The sequence below is a fragment of the Myotis daubentonii genome, chromosome 10 (assembly GCF_963259705.1).
Source record: "Myotis daubentonii chromosome 10, mMyoDau2.1, whole genome shotgun sequence".
Lineage (NCBI taxonomy): Eukaryota > Metazoa > Chordata > Mammalia > Chiroptera > Vespertilionidae > Myotis > Myotis daubentonii.
Genome location: NC_081849.1, coordinates 6,463,652 through 6,487,982, shown reverse-complemented (window position 1 = coordinate 6,487,982; position 24,331 = coordinate 6,463,652). Strand labels below are relative to the sequence as shown.

The window sequence follows — 24,331 nt, the reverse complement described above, 5'->3', positions numbered from 1 at the left end:
TTCTGCACATGAACTCATGGCCTTTCTAAACCCGTCCCTCCATGTGTCGGCCGACATGCCTGTACCTCCACGTCCCAAGCTGCTCCGGGATCTGCTGGACTCGGTCCCCCTCAGGGCCCTGTCACCACGCACTCGGACTGTGATTTCCTCTGTCCATCTAAAATCTTTATCACATGTCCATAGCCTTCTGTCTTCCAAACCTGTGCTACAATCTCATGCAGTCCTTTATCTATTCTTTCCCCAGGAGGGTTTTTAGCTTTACTATTATTTTTATTTTCATTTTTTTAATCCTCACCCGAGGATATTTTTCCATTGATTTTTAGAGAAAGTGGAAGAGAGAGGGAAAGACAGAGTGAAACATCGATGTGAGAGAAACATCCATAGGTTGCCTCTCACATGCACCCCAAACAGGTTCAAACCCACAACCTAGGTATGTGCCCTGACCAGGAATCGAACCATCAACCTTTGGGTGTATGGGATGACATTCCAACCAACTGAGCCACCTGGACAAGGCTTTAGTTTTATATATTTTTTTACATTTTTATTGTTGAAAGTATTATATTTATTCCCTTTTTCCCCCCATTGGCCCCCTCTAGCTCACACTCACCCCCCACCCCAGACCTTCACTACCCCACTATCTGCGTCCATGGGTTACACATATAAGCATACAAGGTGTTTGGTTGATTACCTCCCACTCACCCACCTTCCCCTACCTTCCTGCGGAGATTCTGCACTCTGTCCCATGCTTCCATGTCTCTGGATCCACTCTGTTCATCAGTTTATTTTGTTACTTAGATTCCACATATGAGTGCGGTTCCACATATGAGTGCCATCATGTGATACTTGTCTTTCTCTGACTGACTTATTTCACTTAGCATGATACTCTCCAGCTCCCTCCATGCTGTCTCAAAGGGTAAGAGATCCTTCTTTTTTACAGCTGCATAGTATTCCATGGTGTAGATGTACCACAGCTTTTTATCCACTCGTCTACTGATGGGCACTGGGGCTGTTTCCAGATCTTAGCTATTGTAAACTGTGCTGCTAGGAACTTAGGGGTGCATACATTCTTTCTGATTGGTGTTTCAGGTTTCTTAGGATATGTTCCTAGAAGTGGAATCACTGGGTCAATGGCAGTTCCATATTTAATTTTTTGAGGAACCTCCATGCTGTTTTCCATAATGGCTGCATCAGTCTGCATTCTCACCAGCAGTGCACGAGGGTTCCCTTTTCTCCACATCCTCGACAGCACTTGTCATTTGTGGATTTGTTGATGGTAGCCATTCTGACAGGTGAGGTGATACTCATTGTCATTTTAATTTGCATCTCTCAGATGATCAGTGACTTAGAGCATTTTTCATGGCTCTTGGCCATCTGTATGTCCACTTTGGACAAGTGTTTACTTAGGTCCTTTGCCCATTTTTTAGTTGGATTGTCTGTCTTCCTTTTGTTAAGGTGTATGAGTTCCTTATATGTTTTGGAGATTAACCCTTTATCAGATGTATCGTTGCCAAATATGTTCTCCCGCACAGTGGGCCCCCTTTTGTTTTGTTGGCGGCAGCTTCTGCTGCGGAAGCTGTTTATTTTGATGTCGTCCCGTTTGTTATTTTCTCCTTCGTTTCCTTTGCCCAGGGCTTTAGCCTTACTTTCGTCCCTAGTAGAGACACGAGGAGAAGAGCCAGGAGTCATAATTAATCTCGTAAATTATGAAGTATTTCCAATCTAAAGGAAATACAGAGAAAAATGCCACACACACCAGGTACACCTCACCAAGATTTGTCAAACTTCATTGTTTTGACACATCCACTTCAGAGCTTTATTATTTGATTTTTGGAGCGAGAGAGGGAGAGAGAGAAAAGTTGATTTGTTGTTCTACTTAGTTATGCATTCATTGGTTGATTCGTATATGTGTCCTGACCCGGGATTGAACCTGCAACCTTGGCATTTCAGGAGAACGCACTAACCAATTGAGCGACCTAGACAGGGCTCAGAGGGCTGTGTGTGTGTGTGTGCATGTGGGGTGTGTGTGTGTGCGTGTGCGTGTGTGTGTGTGTGTGTGTACTTTTTTAAGCATTAGGAGCTCTCATTGTCCTTCCCAGGATCCTCCCCGACGGGAGCAATCACTGTGCTAAACCTGTGTATAGTTGCATGCACTCCCGCCCCCCCTAGCCCCCCCATTATTTGCTGCATATGGTGTGGCCACAAACAATTGCACTGCTTCTCATGTTTTGCAAATGTGTATCGGTAGCATCAGACCCTATTTGTCTTTGGAAAACATTGTTTTCTGATATTTCACAATATTGATCCTTAGAGCTGCAGCTGGTTCATTCCCAGCACTGATGGAACAGCCTCCCTTTCCCAGTTCTTCCGTAGAGAGAAACAGAAGCTGTGTCCTGTTTCTATCACAAACACGACTTCAAGAATCGTGCTCATGCATGTCTCGTGGGAGCCTCCCCAGGGTGCACTCCTAGGGATGTGTACCCTATGCACAGATTCAACCTAACTCCGTGCTGCCAACTCGGTTGCACCATTTCACCATCCCTCAGGGTGTACCACAGTTTTCACTGCCCATTTTCCCCATGTTGTGAATATTGTATGAATATTGTATTCACACGGCATGTGATATTGTATTTTTATGTTTTTAACAGTCTGATTGATGTTAAATCAGATTTTTAAAATAGAGACCTATACTATCACCCCAAGATGGACAGATGCGTAAACCTTTCACATCATTTCTATTAACTACATGCTCAGGAGTATCGACCAGTGACTTCTAATTATATTGTACGTTTTATAAGCATCTTATACATTTTTATGTTATGTAATCTTATGAATATCAGTTTTAAGAGTTGCTGATAATAGAAGAAAGTATACTATCTTATCAAAATACATAATAAGCATCGATAGCAAAATGATTGTTTTTAAAATGCTGAAAATGGAATTTAAGTCAAGTAGGTGACCCTACAAACCATTGAAATGTCTAATACAGCTTCTCCCAAATCCTTCTGCTTTAGGAAATTTAAGAATGGACCCTAAAAAATGCTAGATTTACAATGCGAAATGTCACAGTCCTGTGTTTACTCTGTGGAACCTTGACACTTGGGATCTTGACAGCTCTGTTATATGTACATTTTCACCGTGATCATGTGAGCAACTGGCAGAAGAAAACCCAGGCACCTGCATCAATTTGGAAACTTGATAAAAAGTTGCCACAGCAAGCTATCCACAGCGCAGGGCAAATACCACGCTCAAGGCAAATACCAGGACAACATGTAAGAACTGAAAGACCTAACAAAGATCAAACTAAAGAATGGCGTCCATTTTTTAAATTAGGTAACTATTTTGAATTTCTCTGTTAGCCATTTTAAGGGGAAAATATGTCATATATTTAATATTTGCAAGAGAGAATGTCCTTTTAGACCAATTCAATTTTTAAATTATGAAATATTTTTATATGCTATATACAAAAAATAATAGAATAGGTGTGTATACATTTAGCACCTGAATTTAACAATTTTTAAATATAGTTTGTTATATTTGTTTAGGTAGCTTTCTGTTTTTCATAAAGAATAAATTTTAATAGGTAGACTTAAAAATATCACCTCTTTTAAAAAAATATCACCCCTTTGCCCTAGCTGGTTTGGCTCAGTGGATGGCTCTGTGGACTGAAGGGCCCCAGGTTCGATTCCAATCAAGGGCACATGCCCAGATTGCAGGCTCGATCCCCAGTAGGGGGCATACAGGAGTCAGCCAATCAATGATTCTCTCTCATCATTGCTGTTTCTATCTCTCCCTTTCCCTTCCTCTCTGAAATCAATAAAAATATGTAAAAAATGTTATCCCTTTATCAAAGTGATGGTAGTAAGTCAATACTTAGTGACTCTAATTACCTATTCTTACAGATGAGAATTTTAACTATTCGGACCCAGAATTTCTTCATGGGATTTTACTATATGGACTTAATACCATTATCAGTAAAAGCTTGGGCAATCAGAGACATGTGCCAGATACCAGAGATAAAATGTATGTTTCTGCATTTCTTTTGTATTGAAATATAATTGACATATCACATTATATTAGTTTCAGGTGTACAACATAATGAATTTATATTAGTGTATATTGTAAAATAATCACAATAAATTTAGTTAACATCAGTCACCATACATCATTTCAAAATATATTTTTTTCTTGTGATGAGAACTTTTAAGATCAATTCTCCTCGCAACTTTTTATTTTTTTAAATATGTTTTCATTGATTTTATAAAGAGAGAAAGGGAGAGGGAGAGAGAGATCGAAACATCAATGAGAAAGAAACATCAACATGGATTGGCTGCCTCCTGCACACCCCCTGCTGGGGATCGAGACAGAAACCTGGGCATTGAGCCAGCCACCTCTTGTTGCATGGGTCGACGCTCAAACACTGAGCCACGCTGGCCAGGCTCTCCTTGCAACTTTTAAATATGCAATACAGGGGTATTACCTACAGTCACCATGCTGTCTGTACGCCCCAGGACTGACTTACTTTATAACTGGGAGTTTGTACCTTTGACCTGCCCCTTTCACTCATTTCGCCCACTCTCTGCCTTGGCAACCACCAATCGGTTCTGTATCTATGAGCTTGGTTTTCCTGCCCCGGGGCGGGGGGTGGGGGTGGGGGAGGGTAAGGGGGGGTAAGGGGGGAGGGATATGAGAGTTGTTTAGATTCCACATGTAAGTGAGATTATATGAATTGGTCTTTTTCTGACTTATTCTACTTAGCATAATGTCCTCAAGGTCCATCCATGTTGTTGCAAATGGCAAGATTTCCTTCTTTTTATGGTTCGATTTTTTGATGGAACTTTTTATGGTTTTATTGTAACTTTTTTTAAAATCCATTCATCCACCAGTGGACACTGGATTGTTTCCATGTGTTGGCTACTGTAAGCAATGCTGTAATGAACATGGGGGTGCAGACAGCTTTTCGAGGTCGTGTTTTTGTTATCTTCAGATAAGTGCCTATAATGGAATTGTTGAGCCGTGTGCCAGCTTTATTTTTAACTTTTGAGGAAGCTCCATACTGCTTTCTATGGTGGCTGCACCAATGTAAATTCATTCCTACCCACTGAGCACCAGGGCTCCCTTTTCTCCACAGCCTCGCCTACACTTGCTATTCCTTGTCTTTTTTATAACAGCCATTCTGACAGGTGTGAGGGGATATCTCATTTTGGTTTTGACCTGCATTTCCCTGATGATTAGTGATGTTGAGCATCTTTTCGTGTACCTGTTGGCCATCTGTATGTATTCTTTACAACAATACCTATTCAGATCTTCTGCCCATTTAACAAATCATATTGTTTGTTTGCCATTGAGTTGTGTGAGTTCTTTATATATTTTAGCTATAGCCCCTTAACAGGTATGTGATTTGCAAATATTTTCTCTCATTCACTAGGTTGCCTTTTCACTTTATTAATGGCTCACCTTTGTAATGCAGGAGCTTTTTAGTTTGATGCAGTCCAACTTATTTATTTTTGCTTTTGTTGCCCTTATTTTTCTCAAAACTAAAAATCATTGCCAAGATTGAGCTCAATGAGCTTTCCACCTATGTTTTCTTCTAGAAGTTTTATGCTTTCCGGTCTTAATTCAAGTCTTTAATCTATTTTGAATTGATTTTTTGTGTATGGTGTAAGATAGTGGTCCAGTTTCATTCTTTTGCATGTGGCTGTCCAGTTTTCCCAACACAATTTATAGAAGAGACTGTCTTTATACCCCATTGTATATTCTTGCCTCCTTTGTCATAAATTAATTGAGCATATATTCATGGGCTTATTTCTGGACTCTATTCTGTTTCTTTGATCCACATGTCTATTTTTATACCAATACCATATTGTTTTGGTTACTATAGCTTTGTAATATAGTTTGAGACCAGGTTAGCTGCAATCCCAAAACATGAATCATTTTTCTTTCTCTCATCTATGCCTGCAGGTGTCTTAAAAAACGCTACCCAACCAGGCTACCTTCTGCCAGCATTGTCATTTGTTTCCACAATGAAGAATTCAACACCTTGTTTCGGACAGTGTCCAGTGTCATGAACCTCACTCCACACCAGACCCTTGAAGAAATTATCTTGGTAGATGACATGAGCGAATTTGGTAAGACAGAACACCAGTAGTCTACCTAATCCACTTGGAAGGCAGTGCTATCTCTGGTGGCATGTGAGTTATTTTACACTACAGTTCTGGGTGGTGTTGAGGCAGGCACTGAGCTACATGCTATTGCTACGCTGGGGTGGATGTAAGAACCGGTCTTACATTATTGGGCACATTGGGTGGCTAGTGCTTCCATGAGGTAAACGTAGGGGCACCCACCTGGTCTTTAGAGATCATTGATGACAATCGGGAAGAAGTGACATCTAAACTGAGGGCTGGAAGGGTGAATTGGAATTATCTAGATCAGTGGTGCTCAACCTTGGCTGCACATTAGAATCACCTGGGAATCTTTTTAAAATCCTGATTTCTGGGCCTCATCCTCCGGAAATTCTGTTTCTTTGTTACTAATGTTGTGGCCCCACCCCATAACGAAGAAACAGCATTTCCGGAGGATGAGGCCCAGAAATCAGGACTTTAAAAAGATTCCCAGGTGATTCTAATGTGCAGCCACGGTTGAGAATCACTGACCTAGATGGACAGGAAGGAAGCAGTACTTTAGGCAGAGGAAATAGCATCAAAAAGGCCCAGAGGCAAGAGAAAATGTGGTGAGTTTGGAATAGTTCTGTAGTTTATGTCTGAGTGTAGAGTTGAGGGAAAGGGTGGACATAGAAGCAGAGATATAAAAAGGCAAGCGCTTATGAAAGGCATTGTTCAGATTTTATCTGGAGAAAATGGGGAGCTCTTACAGGCTTAATGCAGGGGAAAGACATGATCCAGGTTCTTCCCATGAAAGAATTCTAATTGGACCAAGTACAGGTAAGTGATTATCCCTGCTTGCTCACTGGTTTAAAGAACTGTGATACTAGTGCAAAAATCTGATTAACTACGCTTAGCACTTAAAATTCGTTGTTTGTTTTACAACTTAAGTACAAACCAGAGGCCAGCCCAAAGAACCCAGATTAGTGAAGATTACAGGTCCTTGAAGAAATTATTGGAGTCTACAGGTCCCTGTGGGGTCCATTTCCCATGGAAGCAATGCATCTTTCCCAATCACCGTGAATCTGACCCACTGTGGGCTGGCGGGGGCGGGGGGGGGGGGGGGGGGGACAGACAGTAGGAAGAAGAGCAGAAAGGAAGAAACTCCAGGTGTGTCGACTCAGAGGTGGACTCTAACTCGAGCTAATGTCAGCTACATTTAGGGATTTCCCTTCTTGCCAGGCACCATCACACACGATGTTATTTCTACAGGAGCCACTCCTATTCAGCACAGCACTGTTTATTTCTAGTCCTGTGCATGGGAGGGAATGTGGGGAGATGGTCAAATTCCTTAGCTGATCAGTAGCAGGGAGCAACAAATTTTACCACATGCTGGGCAAGACGTCCCCAGAAAAGCCATGAGCAGGGGACAAGGTGGGATCTTCCGCTACCAGCCGTGGGCAAACTACGGCCCGCAGGCCGGATCCGGCCCATTTGAAATGAATAAAACTAAAAAAAAAAAGACTGTACTCTTTTATGTAATGATGTTTACTTTGAATTTATATTAGTTCACACAAACACTCCATCCATGCTTTTGTTCCGGCCCTCCGGTCCAGTTTAAGAACCCATTGTGGCCCTCGAGTCAAAAAGTTTGCCCACCCCTGCGCTAGACTGTGGAGTTCTCTACCTTCTCACCCAGAAGGACGGGTTGTGCAGTGGAGATCCAGTCCCAGGATCACCATGGGACACCACCCCCATGAGTTCAGAGAATACCTGGTGACCTGCTCCTACGTTCTGTAGGCATGAGGTGAATCGCTGCTGATGCCCAAGATTGGGGTGTGCGCCAGCCTAGATACCTCTCCGTGTCCTCCTTGACCCACAGGCACCCACCCCACCAAGGAGCTTAGTCTTTGACTCTCACAGAACCTCAGCACAGAAAATGCAGGAAATGGGGTGTTCTGTGTTCTGATGGAACTCAGGATGGACATAATCCCACTTTTCACTTGCAACAATTTCACCGGTAGGAGAATTTTTTGAACTGAAGCTTGCCTTTCTTTCCCAGCCGACCAGTAGTCTGCCAACGGACTCCCTCAGCTGGGGAGCAGGAGATGGGTCCCGGGATCTGCCCCCACTGAGTTACACCAGAGGCATGTCCAGAGCTGACCTCTGTGCACACCTTTCGCAGAGTCCTGGTCCCTGTTGACCATAAGCCAACAACAAGCCTGTCTCCTAGGAATGCCGGCCCTCCACTCCATGTCAGCAATTACTGCTGAATGCCCATTTCCCCCTCAGTCTAACCCCCAGACTTCTTCTCTGTCCGGGAGGGCAGAAGGTGTTTGCCGACATCTGAGCCCAGCTGCTGCCCCTGCCTTGCAAGGGCCTCTGAGCAGGGCCCTGGCCTCTGTTTAAAGACCTGGCAGGAGACCCCTCCTTCTCCAAGGTGACAATGAACCTGTGTCCATTGATCCCCACCTCCTGGTCCAGATTTCTAGGATTAGGAATTTAGTCTCTGAGGCATCTGTATCCATCTCACCTGAGCCCAGCCTCCGTTATCATCATCACATTAACCTCTAAATCAGTGGTTTTCAACCGTGGCTGCACATTAGAATCACCCGGGAATCTTTTTAAAATCCTGATTTCTGGGCCTCATCCTTCGGAAATGCTGTTTCTTCGTTATGGGGTGGGGCCACAACATTAGTAACAAAGAAACAGAATTTCCAGAGGATGAGGCCCAGAAATCAGGATTTTAAAAAGATTCCCGGGTGATTCTAATGTGCAGCCACGGTTGAAAACCACTGCTCTAAATACTGAGCGACTGTTAGGTACCGAGGGAACTGAGACTCAAGTGGTTTGATAACTTGGGTAAGAGTTACCACCCAGGTAGAAGCGCAGTTGTAAGTAAAGCCAGACTGCTCCAAAACACCGTAACTCATGCTTCAATTAAAATTGTCATTGGTTTATTGAAATAGAGCTATTTCACTAGGAGCAAAAGGATATTTACAGCCGACTTCAGTGCCGAAATGCTCTTCCTTCTCTTCCTCACGTAGAATAACATTTTCCTTTCAAGTGAGAACCTCTCGGATTACCATGGTTTTTAGGAATCAATCAAAACTGTGCCCAGCTGTTTTCATTTCTGCAGTGATTGTTTACACATTGTCAAGTCTTGCACTTGTTTCCCCTCAGATGATTTGAAAGAAAAACTAGACTATCACCTGGAAATGTTTCGGGGAAAGATTAAAGTAATAAGAACCACAAAGAGAGAGGGGCTGATTCGCGCCAGGCTGATTGGAGCGGCGCACGCTTCAGGTATGAACACTTCCCTGGGGACATGAGGCCTTTCTGTGCCCCCCCACCCCCTCCCCCCGGCAAAGACCGCCCCCCCCCCCCAGAGGCCCTCCACGTCTGGACCTGTATTTGAGTCCCATGAGAATTTAATTTTCTTTTGACTGAAAGTATGTTGCTTCAAAACATCCATTTGTTATTTCAAATATGTAGGCGATGTCAGCTCATTTGAACTGAGTGGTCAAATCCCAGATAAAAAATACTTTTAATCTAAGGCTAGCTCAGTTCTCCCTGCTTCTTTAGAATCTTCCCCAAGCCTACCCTCTCACCCGCAGTCCCCTGCTCCCTCTGCACATCTGTAGTGGATGATGTCCCACATTTTGGTACAAAATATGTGTCTTCTCTCCCCCCAGTGGGATTGAAAGCACCTTGAGAGACAAACACACAGCAAATATTCCACAAACTGGTTGTGTTGGGCTTTGGCTTGGGTTGTGAGGTGTTTCATCCACATGGTGAACACGCCTGTTCCTGCCTCCCCAGGGGACGTGCTGGTGTTCCTGGACAGCCACTGTGAAGTGAACAGAGTCTGGCTGGAGCCCTTGCTGGCCGCCATCGCCAAGGACCGCAAAATGGTGGTGTGCCCCGTGGTGGATTCCATTGACCACCTGACACTGAACTACTATCCCGCTCCCATTGTAAGAGGAGCTTTCAACTGGCATCTGCAATTTGTATGGGACACTGTTTTCTCTTATGAGATGGATGGGCCAGAAGGACCCACCACACCCATCCGGTGAGACTTCTTCAGGTTACGGGGAAATGGCAGATGTGTATTGGTACCTGGGGTGGGGTGGGGGTGGGGGAAAGAAGCCTTCAGAGATCATTTCTTCAATTTCTTGAGCTTCATGATATTTTGTTATTTACCTTGTTTCTAGACGTCTATACTAATAGAATTGAGTAGGTTTTGAATTCCTTCCACTGAAAATGAGCATGTCACCCCAGCTCACCACACCTCTGTGGTTAGTATCCCTCTGGCCTCAAAGATCCATCTTTAGAATGTGGACTTGCTCTCAGTAGCAAGTTGTATATGCTGATCAATGAACAAAATGCCAGCTCTGTGGATAGAAAAAGCAGATGTCTCTGCACAGGCCACATTTGTTTCTAAAATATGAATCCAGGGGCTTCTATCGGTTGAGATGAACATGGTTTTCCTAGATTATTGGTCTGGGAAACTGGACACATATGTTGTACCAAAATGTGGGACATCATCTGTCGTAAATGTTTCCTTCCACGTCCCGCGTGGTTCAGGGTTCAGGATCTGGAAGAGGAGCCGCACACAAATGAAATAGAAAAGACAAGAGATAATTTGGAAATATTGGGGGGCCAGGCGGGTAAGTCCAACTCAAGAGGAAGGACTTCCTCCCGTGCTCAGTCCTCACCGACCTTTTATAGTCTGAGGTAAACAATGCAGTGGTTATCATAGTTACAGTTCTTGTGAGTTTCCCCTGTTTTGATCATGTTTACACTCCCTGCACTTCCCTCAGCCCATTAGCTTCCCAGGTAAGATCTGGGGAGTGTTGTAAGGTCAAGCCTAATTATGCTAAGAGGGCTGAGCCCTCTAAGCTAGGACTTGTTTGTGGCTTTGCCAGCAGGTCAGTCCGAGGCTCAACCCTATATCAGTTTCCCACAATCATCCACGACAGATGTGCAGAGGGAGCAGGGGACTGCGGGTTAGAGAGGAGGTTCGGGGAAGATTCTAAAGAAGCTGGGAGAACTGAGCTATGGTCTTCCTAGATTATTGGTCTGGGAAACCTCTAACTGTGAGAACGATTTCAATATTGTGACTTTTAACTGCATCGATGAGGCTATTTCTGCAGAGACTGCCTCCAGGCCCCTTTCTATATTTACTGATAACTTTTGACACCAAGCTCACTTCTCTTCTTTTACCTTTAACCTCTTTGTTTTACAAACCACATGAGTAAATTTTCTAACACTATAGCCTAGCAAGTCCTTGATCTTTGCCTCTATTAACTCTTGTCTCTTAAACTCACTTTAATCAGGCTTTGCCTTGTTTTCCCCTCTCACCCCCGCAAAAAAACACAAAACTTGTCAATGGCCTTCCCATTGTTAAATCCAGTGTCCAGTTCTCAGTCCTCCTCTCACGTGCTCTGCCTGCTGAGCTCTCCCTTCCTCCTCTTGTACGTGCACGCTTCCCTTGGGCTCCCGACCACCGCCCCCTCCTGGGCTTCCTCCCCCTCACTGTCACTCCTTCCCATCGTCTCGGCCCAATCCGCCTCTTCTCTCCCACCTCTTACGGTTGAGGTGTCCATGTCTGGGTCCCGTGTCCTCTTCTCCACGTCCCCCCTCCCTCCTCAGAGTGAATCTCATCCTCCTATACTGACGATGCCCATTAGTTATGTCTCCAGCCCTGACCTCTCTCAGAATGCCAAATGCATCTCTCCAACTATCCTACTATTACTGGCCTCTCTACTTGAATGCCCAACACACATCTCAAACACGTCCCAAAAGAATCTTCCCACCAAAACCCTGCCCCACCTACAGCATTCCCCATCTCAGTGCCCTGCAAGTCTGTCTTTCAAGTACCCAGGCCTAAAACGTTAGAGCCAACGGTGACTCTTTTCCTCCCAACACCCCACATTCCATGATAAGCAAATCTACTGGCTCCATCTTCAAAATATATCAAGAATTTGACCACATCTCACCACCTTCTTTGCTATACCCTTATCCAAGATTCCACTGTCTTTCTCTGGGACCACTGCAGCAACCTCTACCTGGTATCCCTGCTCTCTCTCACCTTCGCCTGTTGACTCACTAATTTATCCCTAACATGTTAAAGCTGCTTAAGAGATAGTTTTTTTAAATAGGTAGTTTTTTGAATGAATGAACGAATGAATGAATGAACATGTAAATACTTTCTTTTTAAAAAATATTTTTATTAATTTCAGAGAGGAAGAGAGAGGGAGAGAGAGACAGAAACATCAATAATGAGAGAGAATCGTTGATCAGCTGCCTCTTGCACGCCCTACACTGGGGATCGAGCCTGCAATCCAGGCATGTGCCCTGATAGGGAATCGAACCGTGACCTCCTGGTTCATAGGTCGACGCTCAACCACTGTGGCAAGCCGGCCGGGCCCGTGTAATTTCTTTCAAACTATTTAGTTTTGTATTTATGGGTCCTGCTTTGATGGACAAAGGGAAAAAAATGCTTTATAATGTGATGGTTTTTCCCTGAAGTCAGAATTGCCCTTAATGCCCTTAGTGAGGGGGATTTCTGAACTCACTACTCAATTCAGTCTTCATCCCCATAGGAAACTCGCAGTCTAAGGATAATTTTCCCACTGACCAAGACAACATTTAGAACACAGGTGGGACAATAGTAAGTTTACAGTTCTGCGTACATGAAACACAGAGTTTATTCTTGTATTATTATTGATTAGTATATTATTTTCCATATGAACAACTGTAAACCTACTGTTACCCTACCCTGTATATTGCTTGCATAAGAGCTAAGTAAATGTTACTGCCTACTTTTTGGTAGTTATGGTTTTAACTTAGTAATTTTACATACTTAAATGTATGTTTAAAAATTTGGACATTAGTTAATATGGTTGCTTTCTAGTTTTTAACTGTATTATCCTTAATATTCAATATAATTTTGGCACAAATCCATACTAACTGAGTCTGTAGAATCAACTTAATACTTGTGTCTTTTTTAGGTCCCCTGCAATGTCTGGAGGAATTTTTGCTATAAATCGGCATTATTTTAATGAGATTGGACAGTACGACAAGGATATGAACCTCTGGGGAGCAGAAAATTTGGAACTTTCACTAAGGGTAATTCAGATTTTGTGGGGGGTTTTTAATAGTTACCTTTGTACATACAAAGTGAAATCAAACTTTAAGTCATGTAATCTGCTGTGGCAATTACGCCATTTTCCTACATGAGTATCTGGTATCATTCTGGTATCCCATGAAATATATAATTTGTGGGACTCCTTGCAAAAAATTGAAAACATTTCATAAAATATCAGACTTCCCTACCATACGTTATTTCCAGTGTATGGGATATCAAATTAACAGACTATTTCAACCTATTGTGGAATCTCTTTTTTATTCTACTCATTGTCTTGGTAGTTACAGTGTGGTGGAAATAACACAGGATCAGGAGGTAGGGGACCTAGATACCACTAAATATATACACTATCTTTGGTCTTGGTTTCTCTGGCTGTAAAATGAGAGGGTGTCTGAGTCGTCTCCTAACTCTTGAATCCTGGTCACTTGCTACCACACAGGTGAAACTTGGGACCATTATGGTAAGTGGAAGGAGCCAGTCACAAAGCCACTTATATCTATGAGTCCATTCATATGAAATGGCTAGAATAAGTGAATCCATTAAAACAGAAAGTAGATACGTGGTTGCCAGGGGCTGGAGAAAGGAGTCTGAGTGCTAGTGGGTGCCAAGTCTCTTTAAGGAAGGTACAGATGTTCTGGAATTAATGGCAATGGTGGCACAATCTTGAAGAAATACTGAAAATCACGAAAGTCCATCCTTTAAAAGAGTGGTTTCTTGTAGTGTGTGACTTATATCTCAATTATTAAAAATAGATTCAACTTTTAAAAAATCCTGTGTTATTAGACCTGAGAATTAGTCCTGGCTCTACCACTGAAAGGTCCGTGGCAAGTCATTAATTTTTCTAGTCTCAGTTTCCTCACCTGTTAAGTAGGAATAAATATAAATGCCATTCTCAGAATTTTGTGAGATTGAATGAAATAACTGGGGTAGAAAATAAAGTACAAAGTAGATATTCCTAGAGAGAGAGTCTAAAAAAATATATAAGGTACTATTCAAACATTTATTGTATGTTTATCATACGTATTTGTTTTTGACCGAATTCTAAGAGATTTTTTTAAAATATATTTTATTGATTTTTTACAGAGAGGAAGGGAGAGGGATAGAGAGTTAGAAACATCGATGAGAGAGAAACATCGATCAGCTGCCTCCTGCACACTCCCCACTGGGGATGTGCCCTCAACCAAGGTACATGCCCTTGACCGGAATCAAACCCGGGACCCTTGAGTCCACAGGCCGACGCTTCATCCACTCAGCCAAGCTGGCCAGGGCTCTAAGAGATTTTTATAATGGACTGGTACATCGAAGACTAAGCTGTGAGCTCACTATTACTCCTCTTCACATTTCCCCTCACTTTTCTCTATCTTGTCTTTTTGCCCAACCAAAAAAGTTGGTGTGGAGCAAACAGCTTAATTGATGAATTTACATGAGCTGATTAATAAGTGAGAGCCACTACCATTCCAGTTTAAATTTTGCCATCTGTTCTTTATACTCTATGAAGTCATCTGCAGAGATCACACTTTGAATTTCATGTTATCTTAGCATGTACTAATTGTTTACTATATTTCTTTTTTGTGTTTTTTTTCCCAACGATTTTTTTCTGTTTTGGATTTTACCTTCCTCTTCCTTCTTTTGGCTGGTTACTTCATTCACTTGTTTTAAAAGCTATTTTAAGCGCAGACTTATTTCATAAACCTTCAGGCACTTTATTATGAATATAGGAATATCTAGAGCAGTATATTTTCTTCCAAGCCCTTATTGGCAGAATCCTGTTAGTTATTTTCATTGATTGTTTCCACTCGTGTCTTCCCTTCTGATCAGCCAGTGTTTTATAACACCCATGCCTTTGCCACTTTTATTTGTCTGGTTGATCATTCCTTTTCATTACATTGCTCTGAGAATATAGTATATGGACTTTCACCCTAAAATCAATTTTGTGAAGGACACATTCATATTTGAAAAGTAAGTATATTCCTTTTTCTGGCTCTATATTCCCTCCATATAGTGAAGAACCGCTAACTTATTATTCAAATGTATTAACTCTCCTTGCTTCGATATTTTCAACCAACCCATTCCTAATGGCCCCTTCCTATCCCGTGGGTATCCTTGGGTTTTGCATACACAAACGAAAAACGAACAAATAGCTAAAGCGCTGCCGTGACACTAGCAGTGGTCTCTAACCCAGAGAAGTAGCCTTGTCTCTCCCGAGGAAAGATAGCCTATGCCTGTGTATACTTCCTCATGTCTTGCTTCCTCTCCAGTCCGGCAAACCAGGGGGCCTTCAGCAGCCTGTGACATCACCCAGGAATTGTCACCCAGACGGGCCAGGCACCCCTGCTATAGATGTCCCCAGTGGGTGGCTTTTGGTCTTCTCTAGACTCGAGGTTCCTGCAGCATGTGGCACTATAGACCAGTCTTTTCCAAAAGTTTTCTTGGCTTCTAGGGCAGCATTTCTGCTTCCCCTCCCATGGCCTGGTGGTGCTCAGTTTCCTCCACGGGCGATCCTCCTCTGGGCATCTCTTTAACGTGAGTGTTCCCAAGACTGTTCTTGTCAACTCTGTCTTTGCACCTCGTAGGCCTCAGAGCTGACCTCTGCCACTTCACACCTGTGAAGCTACGCCGGTGTTAACATAGTGTAATATTTTCTTATATTGTTTGAGAATATCATTTTTTCATATATTTTTATTGATTTCAGAGAGGAAGGGAGGAGAGAGAGAGAGAGAAACATCAATGATGAGAGAAAATCATTGATCAGCTGCCTCCTGCACACCCCACACTGGGGATCTAGCCCACAATCCGGGCATGTGCCCTGACCGGGAATTGAACTGTGACCTCCTGGTTCATAGGTCGATGCTTAACCACTGAGCCATGCCAGCTGGGTGAGAATATTAACTTTTTAAAGGTATCTTTATTGTTCAAAGTATTACATATGTCCCCCTTTTCCCCCTTTGATCCCTCCACTCTGCATCCCCCCCAGGCCTACGACACTACTGTCTGTGTCCATGGGTTATGCATAAATGCATATAAGTTCTTTGGTTAATCTCTTCCTGCCACCCCCCGCCCCCCCCCCCCACACACACACACCTTCCCTCTGAGATTCATCAGTCTATTACATGTCTCCATGTCTCTGGATCTACTTTGTTCATCAGTTAATTTTGTTCATTAGATTCCACATATGGGTGGGATCATGTGATACTTACCGTTCTCTGACTGACTTATTTCACTTAGCACAATACTCTCCAGGTCCCTCCATGCTGTGTCAAAGTGTAAGAGATCCTTCTTTTTTTTACAGCTGCATATTATTCCATTGTGGAGAATATTTTAAGACAAATTTGTTGCCACTCTTCAAACATAATCAGCCTCAGAATTGGTCATATATAAGAGAAGCAGAATCACCTAGTATTCAGAATGCTGGTGATGGGGCTGGGTTTCCTGCATTTGAATCCTGTACTCTGCTACTTACCAGCCCTGTGTCACTGGGCAAACTGCTTAACCAATCTCTATATTAGTTTCTCCATCTGTAAAATGGGGATAACACAATAATAACATTATAGGGTTGTTGTGAAGATTGAATGAAATAAGAAACTTAATAAACGTGAGCTAATGTTATGTTTGTAAAAAAAATTCACTAGTTGCCTGTTACCAGCAAACACACATGATTATGTTTTCTGTTTTTCTTATGTCTAGATCTGGATGTGTGGAGGCCAGCTCTTTATACTGCCCTGCTCTCGAGTAGGACATGTTGATAGAAATATTGTCCAAAATGTAACCCAAGTTCTCAAAGCCCTGAGATATAACAACCTCAGACTGGTACACGTTTGGCTGGATGAATACAAGGTAAAGGATACATCTGTGCTTTGAACAGATGAATGCACACAGTGGGACTTGCTCTGCAGAAGTCTTCTACTGCTTTTCCAGACAGCAAGTTTTGTTCTTTCCTCTGTTTTCCTTAAGTTAGCGGTATCCCTCCCACTGCTCAGCCACTCATCTCCAGATCCTGTTCTCAATTGTTCATTCAAAGCTGCTACACTTGCACCTGACTTTTAATTTCTAGGGAAACTCGAGTTTCTCAGAAGGGAGTCAACCAACACAAGGAGTATTTTATTTATTTACTAGAAGCCTGGTGCACGAAATTCATGCACAGGTAGGGTCCCTAGGCCTGGCCAGTGATCAGGGCCAATTGAGGTCTTCTGGCTGCTGGCCAGGGCCTTTATTCTGGCTGCTGGCGGGGGCCTCCCTTGCCCAGCTACCAGCCGGGGCCTTCCTTCATTCTGTGCTGCCCCCTGATGGTCAGCGCACATCATAGTGAGCAATTGAACTCTCAGTCTCCCGGTCGAACTCCCAAGGGGACACTTTGCATATTAGGCTTTTATATATATATACACTAGAGGCCTGGTGCACAAAAATTTGTGCACTCGGGGCAGGGGGAGGTGGTGTCCCTCAGCCAAGCCTGTGCCCTCTCACAGTCTGGGACCCCTTGGGGGATGACCACCTGTTGGCTTAGGCCCGCTCCCTGGGGGGGATTGGGCCTAAGCTGGCATTCAGACATCCCTCTGGCAGCCCGGGAGCCCTCGGGGGATGTCCACTTGCCAGCAGGGAGCAGGCCTAAGCTGAAGTCTGACATCTTTAGTGCTGCTGAGGAGGCGGGAGAGGCTCCCACCACCACCGCTGTACTGGCAGCCATCCGCCTGGCTTGTGGCTGAGCAGAGCTCTCCCTGTGGGAGCACACTGACTACCATGGGGCAGCTTCTGCATTGAGTGTCTGCCTCCTGGTGGTCAGTGTGTGTCATAGTGACCAGTCATTCCCAGTCTTTCTGCTGTTAGGGTCAGTTTGCATATTACCCTTTTATTATATAGGATAGAGGCCTGGTGCATGGCCTGGTGCTGGTTTGCCCTGAAGGGTGTCCCAGATCAGTGTGGGGGGTCCTGCTGGGGTGCCTAGCGAGCCTGGGTGAGGGGCCAATGGGTATTTGCAGGCTGGCCACACCCCCTTCAGGGTGGGGGTCCCCACTGGTGTGCCTTGCCAGCCTGGGTGAGGGGCTGATGGGTGTTTGCAGCTGGTCACACCCCCTTCAGGGTGTGGGTCCCCACTGGGGTGCCTGGCCAGCCTGGGTGAGGGGCTGATGGCTGTTTGCAGGTTGATTAAGCCCCCCACCCCCACAGTGGGGACCCTCACCCCATGGAGGTTTGGCCAGGCTGGGTGAGGGGCTGATGGCTGTTTTCAGGCTGGCCATACCCCGTTAGGGTGGGGGGTCCCCACTGGGGTGCCTGGCCCGTCTGGGTGAGGGGCTGATGGCTGTTTGCAGGCTGGTTAAGCACCCCCCAGTGGAAACCCTCACTCCATGGAGGTTTGGCCAGTCTGGGTGAGGGGCTGAGGGCCATTTTCAGGCTGGCCAAGCCCCCCGGCAACGGAAGCTCCCAGCCTCTCCTTTTTTTCTTTTCATTTTTTTATTCTGGGATTTATTTACCTTCTATAATTGAAACTTTGTTGCCTTCAGTGGAGCTCAGAGCTGGCTGTGGCAGGCGGGAAGCTTGGCTTCCTCCATCACTGGAGCAACCAAGCCTCCTGCTTGCTCCAGCTCCGTGGCTGCCAGTTGCCATCTTGGTTGGGTTAATTTGCATATATTGGCTGGTGAGCATGGCTTAAGGTGTAGCGAAGGTACAGTCAATTTGCATGTTTGTCTTTTATTAGCTTAGACTAGAGGCCCGTTGCACAAAGAGATTCATGCAATAGGCCTTCCTTCCCGTGGATGCCAGCACTGGTTTTCCTCTGGCACAAAGGACCCAGGCCTTTGCTCCAACCGCAGCAGAGAAGGCAAGCCTTGAGGCTTCTCCACTCTGGCCGCAGCAGAGAAGCCAAGCTTCTTCAGTCTTCAGTCGTCTTCAGTCTTCCCTCGGGCAGAGTCTTCACTCTTCACTCTGTGCCTTCATATGCAAATTAACTGCAATCTTTGTTGGGTTAATTTGTATACTCATCCTGATTGGCTGGTGGGCGTAGCAGAGTGACACCAATTTGCATGTTTCTCTTATTAGTGTAGATATACGTTTGTTTCTTTGTTTGTTTAGCTTAGGTCTTTTGGCCCCTTTCCCCCCAAGGACTCCCCCTCTGAGGCAAATACCTCTCCTTGCTCCCATCTGCACAGGCAACTCTTAGATCTCTTTTCCCACGACTAAGTTCCCAATTATGTGGCTGCTGCTGATCTGGGGACTATGCAAGTCTTTTGTGTTTGTTTTTTCAATCCTCACCCAAGGATATGTTTTTATTGATTTTATAGAGGGAGGAAGGGAGAAAGAAAAGAAGAGAAACATTGATGTGAGAGAGAAACATTGACTGGTTGCCTTCTGTATGTGCCCTGCTCCGGAATAGAAATTGCAACCTTTTGGTGTATGGGATGATGCTCCAACTGAGCCACTGGGTCAGGGCCATGTTGATCTCCATCTTTTCTATAAACAGCCAAAGATTTCTATACCAAAGAAACCCAAAAACAAGACAAACAAACAAACAAAAAACACAAAGATTTTTTTTTTTTATACCAAAGCCAAGCCCCTTCATGTGTGCATGTCCCCAAGTGTAAGCCTCTGCCAGGATCTAAATGGGTGCACGTACAGAGAACTGTAGTGTGGCTCCATTTCAATTCAAAAGTCATTCATCCAGAATCCCTGCACAACAGACATGGACAGTAACCTCACCAAGACCTCCCTTCGGATACATGAGTAGAAACATGTAAGAATCTCTCTGTGATATTATATGCCCTGGTCTTGATCTAATGTTTCTTTAATTTATTATTTAAAGTTATAAAAGTAATAATACTCAATTTTTTTAGCAATCAGGGCAATGTGAATGAAAACCTCAGGCAGAGCCCTGGCCAGTGTGGCTCAGTGGTTGGAGCATTATTCCATACACTGAAAGATTACGGATTCAATTCTCAGTCGGGGCACATGCCCAGGTTGTGGGTTCTATCCCTGGTTGGGGTGTGTACGGGAGGCAACTGATAGATGTTTCTCTCTCACATTGATGTTTCTCTCTCTCTCCCTCTCCCTTCCTCTCTCTCTAAAAATCAATGAAGAACATTTCCTCGGGTGAGGGTTAAAAACAACAACAATTCAGGGAGACATTTATCATTTAAAATCTGACAGGACCAAGTGTTAGCAAGCAACAGGAATTCTCAGACACTGATGGCGGGAGTGCTTATTATCACAAGCTCACTTTAGAAAACAGATGGGCAATATTAAGTAAAAGATATGAATATCCCATGATCCAACAGTTCCAGTCTACAGAAATGCGTGCTTTTGTGCACCAGAACACATAATAAGAATGTTTATAAACAGCACTGTTTATTAGCCTCAAATGAATACAGCACAAATACTCATCAAAAGTAGAATGGATAAATGTGATATATTTAATTGCTATGGTAACGGAAATTAACCAACAGTAGATACAACAGTATAGGTCAGTGATGGCGAACCTATGACACGCGTGTCAGAGGTGACACATGAACTCATTTTTTTGGTTGATTTTTCTTTGTTAAATGGCATTTAAATATATAAAATAAATATCAAAAATATAAGTCTTTGTTTTACTATGGTTGCAAATATCAAAAAATTTCTATATGTGACATGGCACCAGAGTTAAGTTAGGGTTTTTCAAAATGCTGACACGCCGAGCTCAAAAGGTTCGCCATCACTGGTATAGGTAAATCTTAAAGACATAATGGAGAACAAAAGCAGCCAAATACAGTAAAATATAGTGTATTTTTCTATAAGTTAAGATGGGTAAAATTAAACCGAATAATCTATATATGCATATTTAGATACCAAAGCTAGAAAGAAAAGCAAAGAAGTGACTCCATAATCAAGAAGTCATTGAAAACTAAGAGAAAGAATGCCAACCAGGAAGGGGGAGGCCAGGGGCTTCTGGGATGTGAGTTATGTTCTATTTCTGGACCTAGTCAGCATTACCAACGTTGATTTTTCAATAATCTATTATGTTGCACATTTATGTTTTATGAACTTTTTGCATGTATATTTCCTGATTTTTTAAAAATAATTTTTTAAAAAGTAAAACATAATTCATTTTAAAAAGGCACTTAGTACTGAAAGGTATGAAGTAAAATGTAAGCCTTCTAAGCCCAGAATTCTACCCCTGAAGTACTCTCTCAATTATACTGCTTAGAGTTTCCTGGTAAGTATGTGCTATGATTGTTGATTTCTTTTCTGTGAACGCTGATCACAGATTTAAATAGTCGATTTGAACACAGCTAGGATTGAGTTTACTGAGTATCACAGAAGATAGAGTGACAAAAAGTTCATCTAACATAGAAAGAATATGATGTTTGGCATACTCAAGGGGCTGTATGACACAGCACAGTGGAAACCTCAGTGAGTGACATTGGATAAGAGAAGGCTTCAAACAGGGAGATATTGCCTAAGATCTTCTCTGTTTTCACTCCAAAATGATGACACCCCTCCCGCACCTTTAGGTTCACTCACCCCACGCATCAACCAGCCTGGGGAACTAGGCAGTGGCAAGAGAAGATGGCAAAGACCTCCAGTGGCCCAGAGTCCCTGGGAGAATCCAACATGGCATGCCCATAATATGCTAATTTAAATCAGCCAGCTCCTCTCATTCTACAATATTACTATACTGCATGCTGGGCACTGGGAATACACAGGTGAAAATATAAGGAGGCTTTGGTCTACTTAGAATACTACTTTTAATATGAAGCAGGTTGAGTGCATTAGATATTCACCCTTGGTGCTTCCTTCAGAGAGCGTAAAGGACTAACAGGTGTGGTAATAATAGTGGCCCATACTGACGTGAGCCTATGTCAGGGGTGGGCAAACTTTTTGACTCGAGGGCCACAATGGGTTCTTAAACTGGACCGGAGGGCCGGAACAAAAGCGTGGATGGAGTGTTTGTGTCAACTGATATAAATTCAAAGTAAACATCATTACATAAAAGGGTACGGGTTTTTTTGGGTTTTTTTTAGTTTTATTCCTTTCAAAGGGGCCGGATCCGCCCGCGGGCCGTAGTTTGCCCACGGCTGGGCTATGTGCTAGCTTTCATCTCCCCAGGGCTTCGTGTGTATTAAAGTGTTCAGTCCTCACAACAACCTCATGAGGGTAAGGGCCAAGGTTACCTCGTTAATAAGTAGCAGAACCAACTAACATTTAAACCCAGTTGTCTTCCTCCAGAGTCTATTTGCCCTTAGCTACCACATCGTCCCCATTTCTGAACCCAAGGAAGTCCTGATTGGAATGGGGCAGGGAGGGATTTTTGTCCTTGAGTATCACTGAGAGAGTAAGACAGAGGGGATATACCCTCCCTCTGCCATGGTCCATCATAGCACATATTGTGCATACGTGTGGGGTAAGTCCCAGATTCTGTGTGTGTCCCTGTACAGAGGAAGTTAGAAGGCATTTTTAAAAAAATTTTTTTAAAAAGTTCTTGTGATGTCATGATTTGATGACCAGAGATTGGCTTGGTTTAATGAAACTCTTTATTTCCATGTAGGAGCAGTTTTTCTTACGAAGACCTGATCTGAAATACATCCCCTATGGAAACATTAGTGAGCGTGTTGAATTAAGGAGACGATTGGGCTGCAAGTCATTTCAGTGGTATCTGGATACTGTCTTCCCAGAACTGGAGACATCTCTTCAAATGAAAGCAAGTAATTTTCATTAATGAAGGGTTAAAAAGTCCCCTCGGCCTTCAACATAGAGAAGAGCACAAGTTTGGAACATCGTGACATTATATGAAATACAGCCAGAGTGGCCTACAACAGAACTGTCCTTGCTCCTTTCGTGACAGTCCTTAATACCTTGTAACTCATTTGCCACTAAATTTCTGGGGTGGCAAGACCTTGAACATTGGAAGTGCACACAGTCAATTAGCTGAGACTCTATCACATAATTCTCTCCAATTGTTTGCTAAACTCACTTGGTCCTGGTCGCCTTTGGAGCCTTTGCCAACTCTATTCCTACTCCAGAAAGACGGCCTGACCCAGTGGTCTTCTCAGAGAGATACTCACAGAGAGCCTTGGTTGGTAATACCCACTTTGGTTCAACTCCTTTCTTGCTGCCAACATGGATAATGGCATTGGCACCTTGCTTAGTTGGATTCCTGAGCTTCTGATGTCCAGTCCACTTGCCTGGGTGTCCCGGTCCAGCTCCCATTTGTTCCCATCCGTCCTGTCACTTGGAGACACCCCTACTTGCCCCACATCTGATTTTGCCTTTTTCACGTCTCTTCTCCTATAACTCTGGCCTATAGCTCTCCTAACACTTCTTCAATGCGGGCCCTGTTGATAATCTCTGTTCTGACTGACTCGAGAATTGTTTAGCTGAGATCGGGGAAGAGGCAGCTAGGTCCCAAGTCTGTCCTGTGTGAACACACTCCCAGATGGCTAAAGTACTTCCCTCCGATGGAGGGGATGTCTGTTGCATTCTCCCTGGTGCAGGTGGTTGGGAAAGTGAAGTATATTTAATTCACAAAGATAAAGAGAATGAGAAAATAAGTGAAGGAATACATTGAAAGAAGTAAAAAGGAGTGGGGGAAACTTAGGGCAGGACCACTAAACATAGCTTATGCTGGAGAAAACAAACTGTTTTTTAAATTAATATATTATTAAAAACATCAATGACGAGAGAGAATCATTGATCGGCTGCCTCCTGCACGCCCCCTACTGGCGAATCAAGCCCGCAATCCGGGCATGTGCCCTGACCAGGGATCCAACCATGACATCCTGGTTCAACCATTGAGCCATGCACATAAAGTGTTTTTTACAGCAATAAACAACTGGGCTCCTCTATTATGCTCATTCAGTCAATGACTGGTCATCACAGGCCAGGTGTCCTCTTAGGCGCTGGGGTGCAGCAGAAATGGAGCCGGCAAACACCCCTCCCTTCATGAAGCTTGTGTTCTCTGAGATAATAAACGCAATGTAAAGAAAAAGGAATCCGTTTACAATGTCTTTATAGTTACATATTTAGCAAAATACTCTATAAATCCTGTTGCAAGAAAGACATGGGAAAAGCCTGTGCTCATATATTACAGATGGCCAGGGGAACTTGATTAAGACTT

At 43.6% G+C, this 24,331-nt stretch overlaps 1 protein-coding gene across 1 annotated transcript; it reads left to right on the top strand.

Moving 5' to 3' along the window:
• The first annotated feature begins 3,017 nt into the window (after positions 1 to 3,017).
• GALNTL5 (polypeptide N-acetylgalactosaminyltransferase like 5) lies at positions 3,018 to 22,933 on the top strand. The gene is made up of 8 exons (XM_059656044.1): positions 3,018 to 3,330; positions 3,900 to 4,020; positions 5,959 to 6,125; positions 9,282 to 9,404; positions 9,921 to 10,170; positions 13,115 to 13,232; positions 16,936 to 17,085; positions 22,763 to 22,933. Exons 1-8 carry the CDS (start codon positions 3,051 to 3,053, stop codon positions 22,931 to 22,933), a joined length of 1,380 nt encoding a protein of 459 aa, XP_059512027.1. The 5' UTR covers positions 3,018 to 3,050.
• The last annotated feature ends 1,398 nt before the right edge of the window (positions 22,934 to 24,331 follow it).

Bases quoted from the DNA above. Each gene is read 5' to 3' on its own strand.
- GALNTL5 (XM_059656044.1), top strand. From the start codon at position 3,051: ATGCGAAATGTCACAGTCCTGTGTTTACTCTGTGGAACCTTGACACTT. The intron at 9,405-9,920 runs GTATGAACACTT...CTGCCTCCCCAG, and splicing joins TGGAGCGGCGCACGCTTCAG to GGGACGTGCTGGTGTTCCTG. The intron at 10,171-13,114 runs GTGAGACTTCTT...TGTCTTTTTTAG, and splicing joins GGACCCACCACACCCATCCG to GTCCCCTGCAATGTCTGGAG.